This window comes from Amblyomma americanum, chromosome 5 (genome assembly GCF_052857255.1).
Source record: "Amblyomma americanum isolate KBUSLIRL-KWMA chromosome 5, ASM5285725v1, whole genome shotgun sequence".
Lineage (NCBI taxonomy): Eukaryota > Metazoa > Arthropoda > Arachnida > Ixodida > Ixodidae > Amblyomma > Amblyomma americanum.
Window position 1 is genome coordinate 110,168,733 of NC_135501.1, and position 15,787 is coordinate 110,184,519.

At 45.9% G+C, this 15,787-nt stretch overlaps 1 protein-coding gene across 3 annotated transcripts in view; it reads right to left on the bottom strand.

The window, feature by feature from the left end:
- Window positions 1-1,899: 1,899 nt before the first annotated feature.
- LOC144132602 (uncharacterized) overlaps window positions 1,900-15,787 on the bottom strand; it is a 57,370-nt gene continuing 43,482 nt past the window's right edge. For all 3 annotated transcript variants that reach the window (XM_077665131.1, XM_077665129.1, XM_077665130.1), the window contains one exon: window positions 1,900-10,433. In XM_077665131.1, the coding sequence (XP_077521257.1) occupies window positions 10,050-10,433 (384 nt within the window). In that variant the 3' untranslated portion in view covers window positions 1,900-10,049. The remainder of the gene's footprint in view (window positions 10,434-15,787) is intronic.

The following is a 15,787-nucleotide window of genomic DNA, read 5'->3' on the forward strand; positions in this document are numbered from 1 at the left end:
TCTTGAAGCGTTTGGCGGCGTTTCACGACTGCTTGTCCCACCTGACGATGACAAAGGTTGCACGAAGCGTTAGGCTTGCGGCACCTGCAGGGGTTTGTCACGTGATCACGAGTTCGCGCCCCACATGAAGGCGACGGAGGTGGCACGTGCAAGGAGTGGACATATGATCGCCAAACAAGTTACGGCGTCATGAGTGGCGGAACTTGTCTCAAACAGCTCTCGTCCCAAAGAAAAGTTGCAGGCTGATGCATGCTAAGCCTGGGTAACCCTGCTACATGAAGCAGAACAGTCCTTTATGCTGCCGGGCACCTTGTTCCATGCCTCTTAACGGAACTCCCAGGGAAGCAAATGTGTGCTATTTAGCTCCCCTGCGATCCTGGCGTGCTTATTTTCACTTGGCAAGGTGCGGTACCAGGTATTCGATTGAGGCCCATCACTAAATTTTAAACAGGCTTTTTTATTATAAAGATAACTGTTGAGTCGCAGAAATACCCCTATCGAGAGATGTCAGCTACCAGGAAAGTTAACGATTACAGTTAGGTACCCGCCGCGGTGGCACAGTGGTTAAGGCGCTCGTCTACTGAGCCGGAGTACCAGGGTTCGAACCCGACCGCGACGGCTGTTTCGATGGAGGCGAAACGCAAAAGGCGCCCGTGTGCTGTGCTATGTCAGTGCACGATAATGATCCCCATGTGGTCGAAATTATTCCGCAGACATCCACTATGGCACCTTTCTTCTTTCAAACCTTCCTTTATAGTGCAGTTCAGGTGGCCACCGAGATAAGCCACAAATACTGCGTCAATTCATTTCCTCAAAAACCACTTTCCCCGTTTTTTACTGTTAGGTGCCTAGATCCGATTACACATATGGTATGAGATTCATACCGAAGCCAATATATTGAGCATTTTTGTCTTCAAAGCTTCATACAAAAATGACGATGGTCACATGGATGCTGCCTTCACCAAGTGTGCGTTGGACTCGGTAGACACAAGGTAACAGTCCCTAAAGCAGTTCATGCATGAATATTATGATGACAAAGCGACAATTCATTTTGTAAGGATAATGTCACTGGTTCATTAACTAGTCGAGTGTGTTCCATTGGGTGTGAATGTCGAATGACATATAGCACTCCATTTGAGCACAAACTCAAGACGACATAACTGTGCACCATATTCACCTGACTGCAGCGTACTCTCCCCTTTACAAAACTCGATCTTCATAACGGCATGCATGTAATAATCGGATATAGATCAAAGCCACGCTAGGGATAGCTCTCATGTCACTGCCAGCACAAGGTGGTGGTGCAGCCTGTTTTTTTTTAATTTGGTAAAGCCACTTTGTTGTGCTTTTCAAGCTTTCGATTTCACTCTTATGGTTTCATTTGCACTTTGTTTTCTCGCGCGAGAACATTTGTGAAAAACAGAAAGGGGGCAAGCAAAAATCTGGCATATCATGGGAAGGAATGGTGAAGTGGCAGCAGGAGCTTTCTGCATCCCTCAAAAGAGTACAGAGCAGGTGTTTGACAACTACCTGTACACTGAGGACAAGTGCACATGATAGAAAGGCCAGATTTCGTAGTTGCTCCAGTACAGCAGCAGGAGATTAAGCTGAAAATTTGGTGACATCTGGGTGCCTGTTTTGTATTGGGATAAAATAACTTACGTGTTGATAGCCACCACCTGCTTCTCTCTCTCTGCTTCACTTGTTCTTGCATTTCTGCCATTTCTTTCAATACTCCTCAAGTGCCACTTGCTAAGAGAGAAGCGAAGTCAGTATAATATAAAACACTGTATTAAGCACAAGTGGTGTAAATAACCGAGCATTAAACGCAGTGGCGATCAAATTCAAACTTTAGACAAGAAACCAACTAGATTAGAAGAAATGACAGAGACAGCATCATATTGGTGCAAAGAAAAAGTTTAGTCACCAGTACTCACAATGACCCCTGTGCACAACTCTTGGACCACATATGAAAGTGTAAAAGATTGTACGAAGTCCAGTCATGCAGGAGAGAAGAAAAAACAGCTGCAACAACTTGTTCACAATCTGAAAATATCTTCCTCCTTGAAGAAGTTAAGCTATAACAAATCCCTGCTACAGACAAAAAATTAATTACCATAAAAAAGGTTTCTATAGAGAGAGAGGCCAAACAAAGTCCAGACATAGCTAAAAGGTTGTCTTAGTGAGCAGCTTCTATTGGGCTATTCAAAAAGATTTGTTCTGGTTCCTACAAAAAATGAACATGCCACCTCACAATAACACTAGACACAAGCACAGCTACACATATTTGATGTATGCTAAGATTGTGGTCACACTTATCCAAGCACTGCTGGTTCATCACTTACAATGGAATGCTGCAAGCAGTGGGCACACACAACAAAATACCGCACACAATTCAACAAAAAGAACAGCTGGCCTTCAGCGCGGTTGGACAAACCTTACTTCAAAAAGGTTGTGCAAATAAGGCACACACCAACAGTGCCAACAGGCATTTTCACCATGAACCAATCAAACCCTAAAGAAACTATTTCTCTCAAGCCGTATGTTGTTTGGTCTCTGAAATAAGACAGCAGTTGCAAGAATTGTTTCAAAACAAAAACACTTTAGGAGAGCAGAACTGTGGCCACCTCTGCATGCTTGAGCAATCCTTCACTTTCAATAAAGACCATATAATGCTGATGCTAGGAGGTTAGGTTACGGGAATCATGGTGAGCTTGCAGCACGAACCAAACACGCACATTTAGAAGCACATAAAAGAGGCCCCTTACACATTTCTCAAGGTTAAATGGAGCCACAAGGCCACTCTTTCTCACAAGCTACACAGTGCCACAAAATCCTCAAAAAGCGGCCTGGAAGATGTCATGGTCAATCTCAAAGAGATCCATGCTTGTTTGCTGCAAGACACAAGCACCTACAGGTTCTTCTAGCGTGTTTATACATGGTATGTACCCTGCAAAACTAGCAAATGTGAACCATAGCACTCAGGACATATCCACATGCATTTACTCATACTTTGTATCTCATAAACTACATCTCTCACAAATGTACACCAGCAAGTGACCAGAGGAATAAAAGAAATAAACATTGATAAAGTGGCCCTCTGTGTCTGTCGCACAATATTGCCATTGTTAGAGCAAGTATACTCGCACAAGTCTACATATTTTTCCCCCCAAGCACTCTGAGTATGCAGCTGCATCATTTCTCACAAGCTATTTGCAGAGAAAGCGCTGCAGTTTCAAGTGAAAAAGACTATTGTAAGAGCCTAGCTGGGTATCCATTAACCGTTAAAATAAGCCTAAAGTTGATGCATAGAAAAACCAAGCACGATGCATTATTCCCAATGTATTTTCTCTACCACAAACCATAACACACGATCTGTTATGAACAATCGGCTTATGCTGTAGCTCATATAATGTACAGGCCATAATGTGATGTACACATTTAATGCTATATGACAGATCAGCAGATGAACCCCAGGAACATGAGCCACAGTCAGTCAATGAGAACACCAAAAGAAATGATGTGCACGCATGAGAGCACCAAGAAACACCAAATAGATTGATCCTGCTCTTAACAGACTGAACGAAAAATTTTGAAGTTAGCTACAGATTAAGTGCAAAAAGGAATGTGAGGTTACAAGGAATGCAAAAAACAAATGCACTAAGATTCAACACCTGATGTTTGTTATGCAACATGAACACAAAATAATTTCATCTCTACCTCGAAATACAACTATGGTTGGGCAAGACACCACACATGGTTGTGCGAACAAGTGATAAGACCACCACCCTCTCAAGAGAAAAAAAAGCAGTTCAGGCTGATAGAAGTACGAGCGTGAGCTTTGCTGCCAATTAGAGGACTGAGTGGGACACAACTACACCGTGTACACATGGTAGTATCACTTGCAGGAAAAGGACGTCCTTTGTGGTTGACTACAAAGTTTGTCAATTACAAAACCATGCATATCTAGGTGCCTGGTTGGACGGCTTTGTCACATTTCCCAACAGCATGAAACTGACTGCACAGAAGACCCAAGCTCTGCCTTGAAAAAGGACCATCATAAAATAGATTTGCATAACACATACGATACAAGGCTCCTGTCCAGCCACCAACTTTTATGTGGAAAGATCCCTTTCTGGACGACAAGAAACTCATTCAGGAATGCTTGTTTATCAGTGGTCCAATACTGTTAGCAGCTATGCAGTGCCGCTTTCAGTAACCATTGATGAGCTTTAAAGGTGAACTTCAGTGGCTGACTTGCAGCAAGGTGGCGAGCACATACAAGGGAAACCAAACCTGCCACAAAGCAATCATTTCTGATTGACCAGCAAAACAGACATGCTTTGGTAGGGAACCCTGGGAAAGTTATGACGCAAATCAGGTTCCTTAGGCTGAGTTCAGCACCTGCTCATCACATTTTCACTTTCAGAAGCGCTTTGTAAAAGTACAGAGCAGTCTTATCCTGCAAAAGACAATCTGATCCAGCCATTTCAGCAAAGTAACAAGCTTACATGGCTATACGACCATTTTTCAAACCTGCAGGCTTGGCCTCGCCATTACAGAGGTGTCAGCGCGAAATCCTCGGTGCAAGAAAAATCTGCCTCAGCTCGATAATTCAAGTGGCAATGTTCCGTTGCACAGTGAGCTGCTTTAGAACGACCAACGGAACCAGCAAAGCCAATCCTGCTCTGTCCGTGGAACACGCGTTCTAAACCACAGCGCCAGAAATGTCACCCAAAAGCAAGCAGCAAAATTTTTCATATAATAGCTTATCATAGCAAAAATGAAAAAAGTACTATGATACCACAGAACTGCACCATAAAGAGCTGTTTTGAAGATCTCCTGGTTATTATTTATTAAAGAGCTAAAGCTAACAGTGAGAAAAAGCGAGCAGCAGTTCATTACTTACAGTAAGACCTGGCCTGAACAGTACCACAGAAATTGTCTTAAATACTTTTTTGTGCATTCTAATCAATTTGAAAAGAGCCCCAACACCACCTCATAATAGTGTGTTAACCCAACATAAGACTTCACATGACATTTTGGACAAAGCTGCAGCAAATGTTTCCACTGACATTTAAGTTATAAAATAATCAATCTTCATGAAAAACAGCTGCCCAATGTAGAAATGAAATAGACTCCTTGAACAGTCACAAAAGGGTGACAGATACCCATTCAATGTCTGATGAGACCCATATGCTCATTACTAGCTGCGTAAATTCTGCCCACATATAAATGCACCAAATTCCCGCCACCTGGAAGTTCTGAGGTTTTTCTCAGCACCTCTACAATGTGCAATGTTGTACCATTGCTCTGCCCTTTGCTTAGGCCGGTAATTTTCTGTGGCAGAAAGTTTTAAATTCCGCAAATTGAAAACAAATAATCACCAATATTCCCGGGAAACATAACACACTAACATACCCCAAATGACGTCAGGCAATGCTTCCTAATAATTATTGTCACTGCTTGGTGCTGAGTGCACAATCCTGCACCAGCTGAGGTGACTATCCATGCCCGCAAGCCAGATGCAGCCTGCAAAAACTTCACATGCACATGTTGCGCACTTTCTTCTCTGAACGACCCAATACAACAAAATAGATGCTAGGCATTACTAAAAACTACAAATGTTCTTGCCACTGCCATCACCGTGTTTTCACGAATACAACATGATTACAATGCAAGTCAAGAGTTTCTTAATTCTGAAAAAAAAAAAATGCGGACGATCAAGTGTGGTTAGGCCAAATGCGAATAAGGTGCGCTTGCACTTTGGTTTTCACTTCAGCTTCGATTCAAGCTCGGATTAAGTGGGCTGTGCGACAGCGGTGTGTTCTCGATCAAATGCACACGGATCCAGGACACACCTCTTCCCAAAATGACTCCTCCCACTGGTACCGACTGGACACTCCTTGCCACAATCCCTCATCCTCCTCTCCACGTTCCACTCCGCGGCCTCAAACTGACACTCCCGGAAAGATATTGCGAAGATGGCACTAGTAATGCAAGAGCATTGAAAAAATTCGCCCTATACAGTAAAACCTCGTTAATTAGAACTCAGTTAATTTGAACTTAGTTAATTCCAACTGACGGTCGGGTCTCTGCATAGCCCTGTGTATTTCAATGTGGCAAAACCCCCGATAATTCAAACTAGGAGCATCTGCCTGACATCACTCCTTATATAGAAGTCTGCCCATAGCGAGTACAACTAAAGCAAATTTACTATAGATGTAAAAGATAGAAAAGAAAAAAGCCGAGTGCACGAGGCGGGCGGAGCCTACACTCCGGTGTGTGCCATAGCAGGTTTTCATTGCCGGAGCACTCGCCTGTGACGCTGATGCTTCAGCGCAAGCCATTCCAGGTTTTTGTGGTGCTGCAGTCACTGGGTCGTGATCACGTGGGATACACAACACAGTTCAGCTGCCACAGTCATGCTTTTTGTTGGTACCGCGAGCTATGTGGACACCAGTGTGGAGATGCAGCCCTTTAGTGATGCTAAAATAATTGAGACTGCATGCTATCAGCAGACGCCACAGGGCTCATGTGTGGTGAGCACAGCCGACAGTGACAAGTCCGACGGCGGCGACGAGCCTACGCTACCGCCAAGTTCATGTGAACTAGCGTTGGCATTCAATGTTGCAGCACACTACTTCTCTGTCAGTGAGAACTCGGACGTTGCGCTGGAGCTCTTGGGCAAGGTGCAAATAATGCTGATGGAGTCTCGGCAGAAAAAATGCAAGCAAATGCACATCACCGATTACTTTCAATTTTGACAACCCTTCCCTGTAAATAAACATGTTTTGGAGCCTAAATAACGTCATATATTCCAGCAGCATAACTCGCTGCTCAAGCAAATGCATTCCAGTACTTGATTCTGGCGCATAACTGGCCAATCAATGTCTTTCATTTACCATTAAGGCCGGATGAAATCTCAGAATTGCCCGCCACAAACGTAGAGCTGTGCCTAGATCGCGATAGCCAGTCTAGATGTGACTGCTTCATATTCTGCCCATGCGGCAGGGCACAATGACCGCTCATTTTAGCGTCCATTCGATAATTCAAACTTTGCTTATTTCGAACAATTTTCCAGTCTCTTCGAGTTCCAATTAACGAGCTTTTACTGTATTAGCAATTTCGTTCATAATGTGAAATGCTTTCTCAAGCCGATTATTTCGCAAAACAAACTTGGGTTATATTCATGCAAATAAGGTAGTACTGTTTTTGACAGGGCTGAAAGTTGTGAGTGCAGCATTGTGACTATGCCCACATGCGAGTAAGTTCCTGCCAGAGCCGCAGCGCTCGACATGTTAACTTGGTTGAGCAAATGAGCAAGCAAGCATGTGAAGGCATCAGCCGAACTTAGTTTGTTACCAGATTCTACCTTTGAAGAGAGTTCGAATGATTAAATTTAACACATTCTCATCCCTATCATTTACACCAACTTCCACAAACATCGTGAAAATGGGAGGCTGTTGCAGTGAACAAAACAAGACATGCTCAAATCTGCAACTTCTTCCAGCATCGCGGAAAACTACCGTGTTTGCACGATTCTAACGCGCACCTTTTTTTCTGAAAACAAGTGACCAAAATACATGTGCATTACAATCGTGCCCAAAACTCAAAAACCCCAAAATCGAAACTTCAAATTGAAAAACCGAAACCGAGCAGCTCAATCAAGTTTGGCCAGCGACATTACCATCATCATCAAGCCATCGAGCATATTTGTTTGTGGTTTTGTGTCGTCATTCCATTGGCATGCTCAAACAAGGTGGTGTGTGTTCATCCACCCTATTAGCCCTAACCCAGTCAGCATGGAAAGAAAACGATGGTTGCATTATGAAGCATCGCTCTAGTGCGAGGTAATCATCATGGCTGAAGCCGGAGGGAATCGGGCAACGTCTCGTGCGTTGGGTTTCCCAGAGACATGCATTCACGATTGGCGAAAGCAAAGGAACCACATTTTTCAGTGCAAAGCATCACGGAAAGGCTTCAATGGCCCACAGCATGGTCGATTTCTGGAACTTGAAGATTCTCTTGCAGAATATATCAACTAGCTCCGAAGCAACCAGCTGGCCTTGTCCTCGGATATAACCAAGGCAAAGGCTCTCCAACTGGCGAGGCAGTACAATATACCGAGGGATCGGTTCAAAGCCAGCAGGAGACGATTCAGAAATTTTTCAAGAGGAAAGGGTTCTTGCTTAGGCAGAGAACGAGCATCTGCCAAAAACTTCCAGACGCGTATGAAGAGAAGTTGATCGCGTTTCAGCGGTTCGTGATCAACATTCGTCTCTCGCATAACTACCCGCTTGGGCAGATAGGAAACGCTGACCAAACCCCAATTTTCTTCGATATGCCATCAAACTATACGGTTAAGTCAGGGGGCGCCAAGCAGATGCGTACGCTCACGTCACGCAATGAAAAAAACAGGGCGACGGCGATGCTGTGCTGCACGGCAGAGGGGCACAAGCTGAGTCCGTATTTAATTTTCAGAGAATCACTGTGCCAGTGGACACTGCGTTTCCCAGCAGCGTCGTCGACCGCGTGCAACCTGAAGGTTGGATGGACACCGACCTCATGATCGACTGGATTGATTCGGTCTGGCGGAAGAGGCCTGCAGCCATCCTTGGTGTGCGCCCTCTACTGGTTCTCAACTCCTTCAGGTGCCACATCACCGACCGCGTCAAGAAGAAACTTGCAGCCTGCCATACAGATCTGGTGGTTATCCCTGGAGAGATGACATTGTACATCCAGCCGCTCGATGTGTGCTTAAATAAGCCCATAAAGGACTGCGTACGCGCAGCATACAATGAGTGGCTCGGTGAGCAGGTCTTCACGCCAGCAGGCCGCCTTATGAGAATGACACTCGGGGGGGGGGGGGGATAACCACGTGGGTTCACAGTGCTTGAAAGGCCCTCTTGCAGGCGATGGTTATGTGGGCATTTAAAAACTGCGGCATTTTGAACGCCTTGGATGGCACTGAGGACGACTTGCTGTCGTCTGTGAACAGTGAGAAAGAGCTCTCGTCCGACTCTGACGGCGAGTAGCCTACAATGTCTATGTCTCGTGGTGGTGGTGTGTGTGCGTGCGGATTTATGTGCCATAAAATGTTCATGCAATTCTGAGGTGTCTGTTCGCGTTATTTTTTATGTGCACGATAGAAATGGCAGCAAGTTATTTTTTGTTTTCCGGTCCTTAAATTCTACTGTGCGTTACAATCGTGCTAACATGGCAGGCTTCTTATCTATGCTGCTGCTTTTTCTGCAGGATTGCTGCACGCACACATACAGAAACAAAGCATCTGCATTAAAGTCTTTCAAACTATACCCCCTCTATTGCTGCAGTAGAGAACAAAGACCCACTATCAAACTCCCGTATTGCCATAAAAAAAGTTGCCTCCATTTCTCACAAGACGGTAACTAATTATCAGAAGCTGAAGCATGATAGGTCAACATCCCATAGCCGCTAATTACACGAAACACGAATTTGCATATACGAGAGTGAAGAGGAAGTCAGCAGTCATGAAAAGGAAGTGCACTAGAGGAGACAGCTTACTCCTTTTTTTACTCCCTCCTGCTTAGAGTGTAAACCATGTTCCATTTCCTACACTAAAGAGCACAGGCTTTGCAGCTAGTGCCACGAAATTTTCTGAAGTGCAGCACAGGTGGGAAGCTGCTTCATCACATACTGCATAGTGATCTGATGCGTTGGAGTTGCAGCGTTGCAAACCAGCACATCTTGATGCATTTGCACCAAAAAACAAGAAAAAGAAGCCTTTCCTACAAACCACATGAAACCTTCAGCAGCTGCTAGTCACTTCTGCCATCCACACTGTTTAGGCACAAAATCTCTCGAGCTCTCAGTGCAAAATACAGAAAAGAGCAAAAGTGACTGCTCAAACTCTCTACACAATGTGCGGTTAGGGGTCACTCAGAAAGCGCGAGATGCACGAAGACACCTTGAACCACTTACAGAAAAAAAAAAAATGGAACCTCGAACCAGTCGCATACAGACCGGTGTCACTGCGGCACTCGAGCGAGCATGTTTTTGAAGGAACCTCACAGCACCAACTCCCCATCGTCATCGTATTCTATCTTCTCACCCACTGGTGAGACCCTTTCCTCTTCGACGAAGCCACCACTGCTCGGCGACACAACGGTCCGCGGAAGGGCTTGTGGCTCTTCCGTTGGCGAGACGATCTCTCGGTTCCCTTCATCCTCTTCCTCCGCTTCTTCAGCCTCTTCATCATCGTCCACTCTGAGACTGTCTCCGTTGACTGTCACACTTGTACAGTGGTTAACGACGACTGTTGTTGCCGTTGGTGCAGCAATTGGGCTGTGGTCGGCCGTGCCATTGGGGACAGAGGAGAGCCGGTCAACAAACTCCGGGTCGGCAGACCGTAGCCGCTCAAGGAAGTTGGCCTTGTCCTCGTCACTCCAGCTCTGCAACACCAAGGAGAGCATTCACAGCGAATTCAGGACACGAAAATCAAAAACATCTCAGTGCAAGGTTTTCAAAGCTGACCACTAAGGAGTGTTCCACCGAAAATATACTTATATTAAAAAATGCAGTTTCTGATTTCACAAAGCAGATTCTTTGGAATATAGTGTTGTCACCGGTGGCAACCACCAGAAAGCAGCTGTGACGTATAAGTAACTAGAAAACTGGAGAACTAAAATCTAGCACAGGTTAACCAGGCTGCAGCAAATTCCTTGATGTTACAAAATTTCTCGATTCCCCAACGCTGCCCTTTTGAAGTGCATGTATAGTAGCCGACAGGTAATTCAGACTTGTAGGGTGTTTCGGACCTCGATGAGGCACCATCAGTCACCCCATAGAAGCGCATACATATTCGCGACGGACATTTCGGACTTCAGCAGTTTAAAGGTTCGACTTTTCGGACTAATTTCAGTTGCCTGCGGGCCAAAATCGGCCATCTTATCGTCTTTCACCAGCGCAAAAGGCGCCATCAAGGATTGAGGTGGAATTATGCTGCAGTTGGATTGGCTTGACAAACTTTCGGTACCTCATTGTTGCCAGCAGAGGTCCCTGCAATCTCTGACACTTCAAGGTGGCAGCCGGATTGTCATCGCCGTTAACTTCTTTTTGTCGCCGACATTGTCGCGGGCAGTTATTGCTTGTCGCATACGTTGAAAATTGGTTGTTGGGGGAAGGAAATTGTGCAGGAGCTCTGACATCTCCGCGGGAAGGGATAAAGGAGGGACTGAGAGAAGAAAGGAAAAAAAAACGGCCGTGGCTTAGCTTGGTCAAGCCTGGTGATTGCGAAGCAATAGTGCGCATGTTCTTCACGTCGTTCTACTGCACAGTGTCCTTCGGGTTGAGTCAGGCTAGCCTTGGTGAGAGATTTCTCCCGTCTTTTCTTCGAACGCTCTTGTCTCTGCTGGGGTGTTTCTTCTGCACGCTGTTTTCTTCGCTTTTCGTTTCCCTTCTCTCGAAACGCACGTTCCTTCTCGAGCCGCTGCTGCCGCTGTTCCGGGGTTTCTTGGACACGCCTCTGCCGTTTAGTCGCGTTCTGAACTAGTAGAAGGAGACTCACTGTCGGGCAAACTCATAATTTCTTCCTTTGCTTCTGCTGTTTCCACAGAGGAGGTTGCACGTTGTCGCCGAGCTGCATACTGGGCACGCCGCTTAGAAAGTCGTTCTTCGTACGTCTCCGTAGCTCGCTGATGCTTCCTCTTTGCATTATGCCGAGCTGCCTTGTTCGTAGGCACCATCGTAACATCTGGCTGTATTACTGCCTTGGCGAGAGGAGCGGAGCTTTTTTATACAGCTGGTGTGACGTCACTCTGACCGTAGCGACCCTGGTGAGAGGAGCGGGAGTTAGGCCGCCGTTGGTGGCTACCGCCTCGCCTCGCGACGGCGTGAGATGGGGCCCCATTTTTACACAGCTGGTGTGACGTCACACCGACCGTAGCGCCCCTGGTGAGAGGAGCGGGAGTTAGGCCGCCGTTGGTGGCTACCGCCTCGCCTCGCGACGGCGTGAGATGGGGCCCCGTTTTTACCCAGCTGGTGTGATGTCACTCTAGGTCGCATGGTGTGACGTCACGCAGCGAGGTCACGCTAGAGGTCAATGGTGCCTACCACCGCCTCGCCACGAAACGGGCTGAAGTGCGACCTAAAGTAGTATTGCTTTGCAATAAAAGGTGCCGTAATGGAGGGCTCCGGAATAATTTCGACCACCTGAGGACCTTTAAAGTGTACTGACATCGCACAGCACACGGGTGCCTTTGCATTTCGCCTCCATCGAAACACAGCCGCCGCGGTCGGGTTCCAACCCGGGTACTCCAGATCAGTAGCCGAGCGCCCTAACCACTGAGCCACCGCGGCGGGTATCATACGTTCGCCATTCGCCGCTTCGTCACTTGGGTTTCTCTGACCGTGTCGACCAAGTGGTGCTCAGTCTTCACGAAGTTACATCCATTCGCCATTTTGTGATTGCGTCCGGCGGTTCCGCCGCTTTGAATGAAAAGTGCCTTATCTTTGCGAGGGTTTGACGAGCGGTGTGGTGCACACTTGGGTTGTGGACAACATGGCCCCGCTGGGTCCGTCAAAGAAGCGTGGGAAGTATTCCAACTAAATGCGGTGACCTTGCTGTCTAGCGTGCACAGTGAAAGCACAAGTTTGACGCAAATACACGTGCAAATCGTCGCCAGCTAGAGAAATTTCCCGCAAGGTAATATCAGTGACATTTTACAGCCAATTTCATCTGAATAAAGTGATTTTTTTTTTACTACACGGATTTTTCGGACTGTTAGATAATTTTGATCATTTTTTGGGTCCCTTCGAGTCCGAAAAGCCGGTTGGCGACTGTATTTGTGAACTCCAAGTAACGAAGACGTTGCAGCAGTTTATCTTGATATATCAAGCTCGCTATGCCGACCCTCTAAATCTAGCTCTACATTGCTTAAAATTTAACCAAACTACACGAAAGTTTCATGTCGATAAAACATGATCTGCTATAAAATTGCGTCTACAATAGGAAAAGAGCAAACAAAGCTGACACAATGCCCCGCGCTCCAGTGTGATTGGCGCCTCAATATGGCCAACACAGCAGTCTCCAGAGTTTTCACTTTTGTAGTGTCGCGCCAAGTGGCACTAAAACTATTCATGTTCAAGGGCGACATAAATCAGCCGGACGAAGCAACGACGGCACAGGATGAGCACTGTCCAGTCATCGCCGCTCAGCTGTTCAGCAATTCTGGCACTGACAGCAGATGCACGGCAGGAGCATAGACGGTGGAGAGCACCAATGACATGAGAACAGTCCATTTCTAGGGCAACAATGGCCCGGGAGACCGAGAGGGTAGACACACTGCGAGTCCGATTCCCACTAATGCACCCACTGTCCCCGTCTAAATCTAAGCGGCATCGTGCAAGCTGCGACAGCAATGTGGCAGCAGCTGCTATACAGTCATGTTATGAAAGTGATCGCAAAATGTTTGCTCACGTTTACGACTTTGAGTAATGGGATTAACTGTGAATGCTGGCTAGGAAATTTCATGTATACTTATTTTTCATTCTGGTGTCCCACGCTGCAATTTCATTCTTAGACCACACGAAAACTGCACGTAATCGAAAATTGTGAAATTTTCTCCACTTCGTTATATTCATGTTTAACTGCAGTTAGCCATTGAACTACTACAATTAGGCACCCCATTTCTTTTGAAATCTGCCACTCGTACTTGTGATGCAAATATCTTTTTCAGATTTTCCGAAGTATAACTTTCACTGGCACTGCACAGGAAGGAATTTTAGCCCTTTTCATGCTCCAAAGAGAAACAGTGGAGCTCAAGAACGATGCCTACAAGCGTGCGTCATCCGGTGACGCACACATCGTGTGCTCTTTTTGACCACATGCACTGCAGCTTTTCTGTGATAAGCCCCAATGAGTCATGCCTCCACCCTACAGAGACGCCACCCGCCACCAACCCATCTACCATCGCCCTCCACAGGGCCTCTATGCACTAGAAGCTCAAGAAACCACACGAAACGAAAAAGCGACAGCAAGATTGAGTTCAATGACAAAGTGGGAAGACCAGCTGCCCACCAGGAGCACCACCCTCCAGCCAGCTCCCCGCCCCACCCCCTTAGCTATAAGGGGCTGCTCGCACATGCACCACCACTTGGACCTACCTCCACTCCACCCAAAAAATTATTTCACCTGTGCGTGGCGTAATCTTACATTAAAGGTGTCAATGTAGTAGCTGAACATGAATCAATCACAGCTTTTTCACTCAGGTTTCGTGACTGTCCTGTGAATGTTTTTTTCTGCGGGGCATCTGATGCTTCCACACAAGGTCTGCGAATGTCAAAATTTTGGTTTTGAAGCAGACAAGGGAAAAAATACTGGTTTCAAATGGGGTCAAACCTTCTCGAATATTACCACAGATAGTTTGTATTTAAGGGTGACGAGGGTCTTGAAACTAACTTTTTTTTATTTAAGGCTAGAATCTAATGAAATTTTGCACACAGATGTGTTTTTTCCCTTCTGGTTCCAAAAGTGTAATCATAACTGAGCTGATTGTCTTAGATCAAAAGTTATTTTACAAAGCCTAGAGCGTAATTAGGTAATTTCTTATGCAGTTTTAATTAGCTTTCTCATTGAGTTTTGTTGCTTTTAATTGCATGAATTGACAGCCGGAGAGTTCCCATACCCGATGACATTCTTCGTTTTTCTCTAAAGGCATGTCATCCTGATATATTATGTCGAGAATGAAAGGTTGCAGTATTTGACAGTGCAACTCGTTAAGCTAATTGCACATTGCTATTTATGCGTGGCCTAAACAAAAAAAGTAAGAATGTCATCGGGTACCTTATTTCTCTCCAAAGAAAATGGTACCAAGGTTATTCTTGTGATACAAAATGAAGTTACCAAAATCCTGCGTAAGGCTGAGGAGATCGACCAAAAATATGAAACCCAGAAAAATGCATTTGAAGTTTGATCACGCGATTTAAGATGAATGGTCGGTAGCTTCATTGTGATATTTACCACCAAAAATAACATGTTCTTCCCATTTCCAAACTTTCTTCGGATTCTGAATTTGTCAACTAAAACTGAAGATATCGCAGACAACCCAAGGTAAGATGGCAAATGCCATTAGGAATTTAGCAAAATTTGTTAACTTGAAATCTAGCCAAGACAGTGGCAATAATTTTTAATGACTTGCCAGTTATTACATGAGGGCTGGAAAAGCTCAGTAACTAAACAGTTCCAGTCCATGATGACGTTGATTTTCACCTGTCCTGGGCTGTAGTCTGGAGTGGTTCCTGTTGGTGATCTACATCTGCCTGGGGCTGTAGTCCGGACACCTGTCTCCACTGTGCCTCCTAGAGATACTTTTTTTTGCCTGCATTATTCCTCAAAAAGGCTCTTGTTTTCTTCTTCAGCCTTCTCTGGTCCTTTTCAAGGCTGCGACGAAGGGTGTTGCAGCCTGCAGAGTAGCTGAGGCTGCGTTGCCGACTTTGCACCCATGCCGGGCTTGATCATGTCTGTGTGTTCAATGCGTGCGGCGATCTGCTTTGCTGTCTAAAACTCCGTGTCGTGTCGACAAAACGTGCTGTGACCAGGCCTGGATTCTGGAGCAAATTGATCGGGTGTTGGGGCGGGCGACGCTAGCCGAGACTCCAAACAATCCTCATCCGGCACAGTCGAACATCACACTGGCAACGAAGCAGGCGATGCTCACTGTAACTTCGAACAATCGTCATCCGGCACGGTCGAACATCGCACAGGCAACGAAACAGGCGACGCTCGCTATAACTTCGAACAATCCTC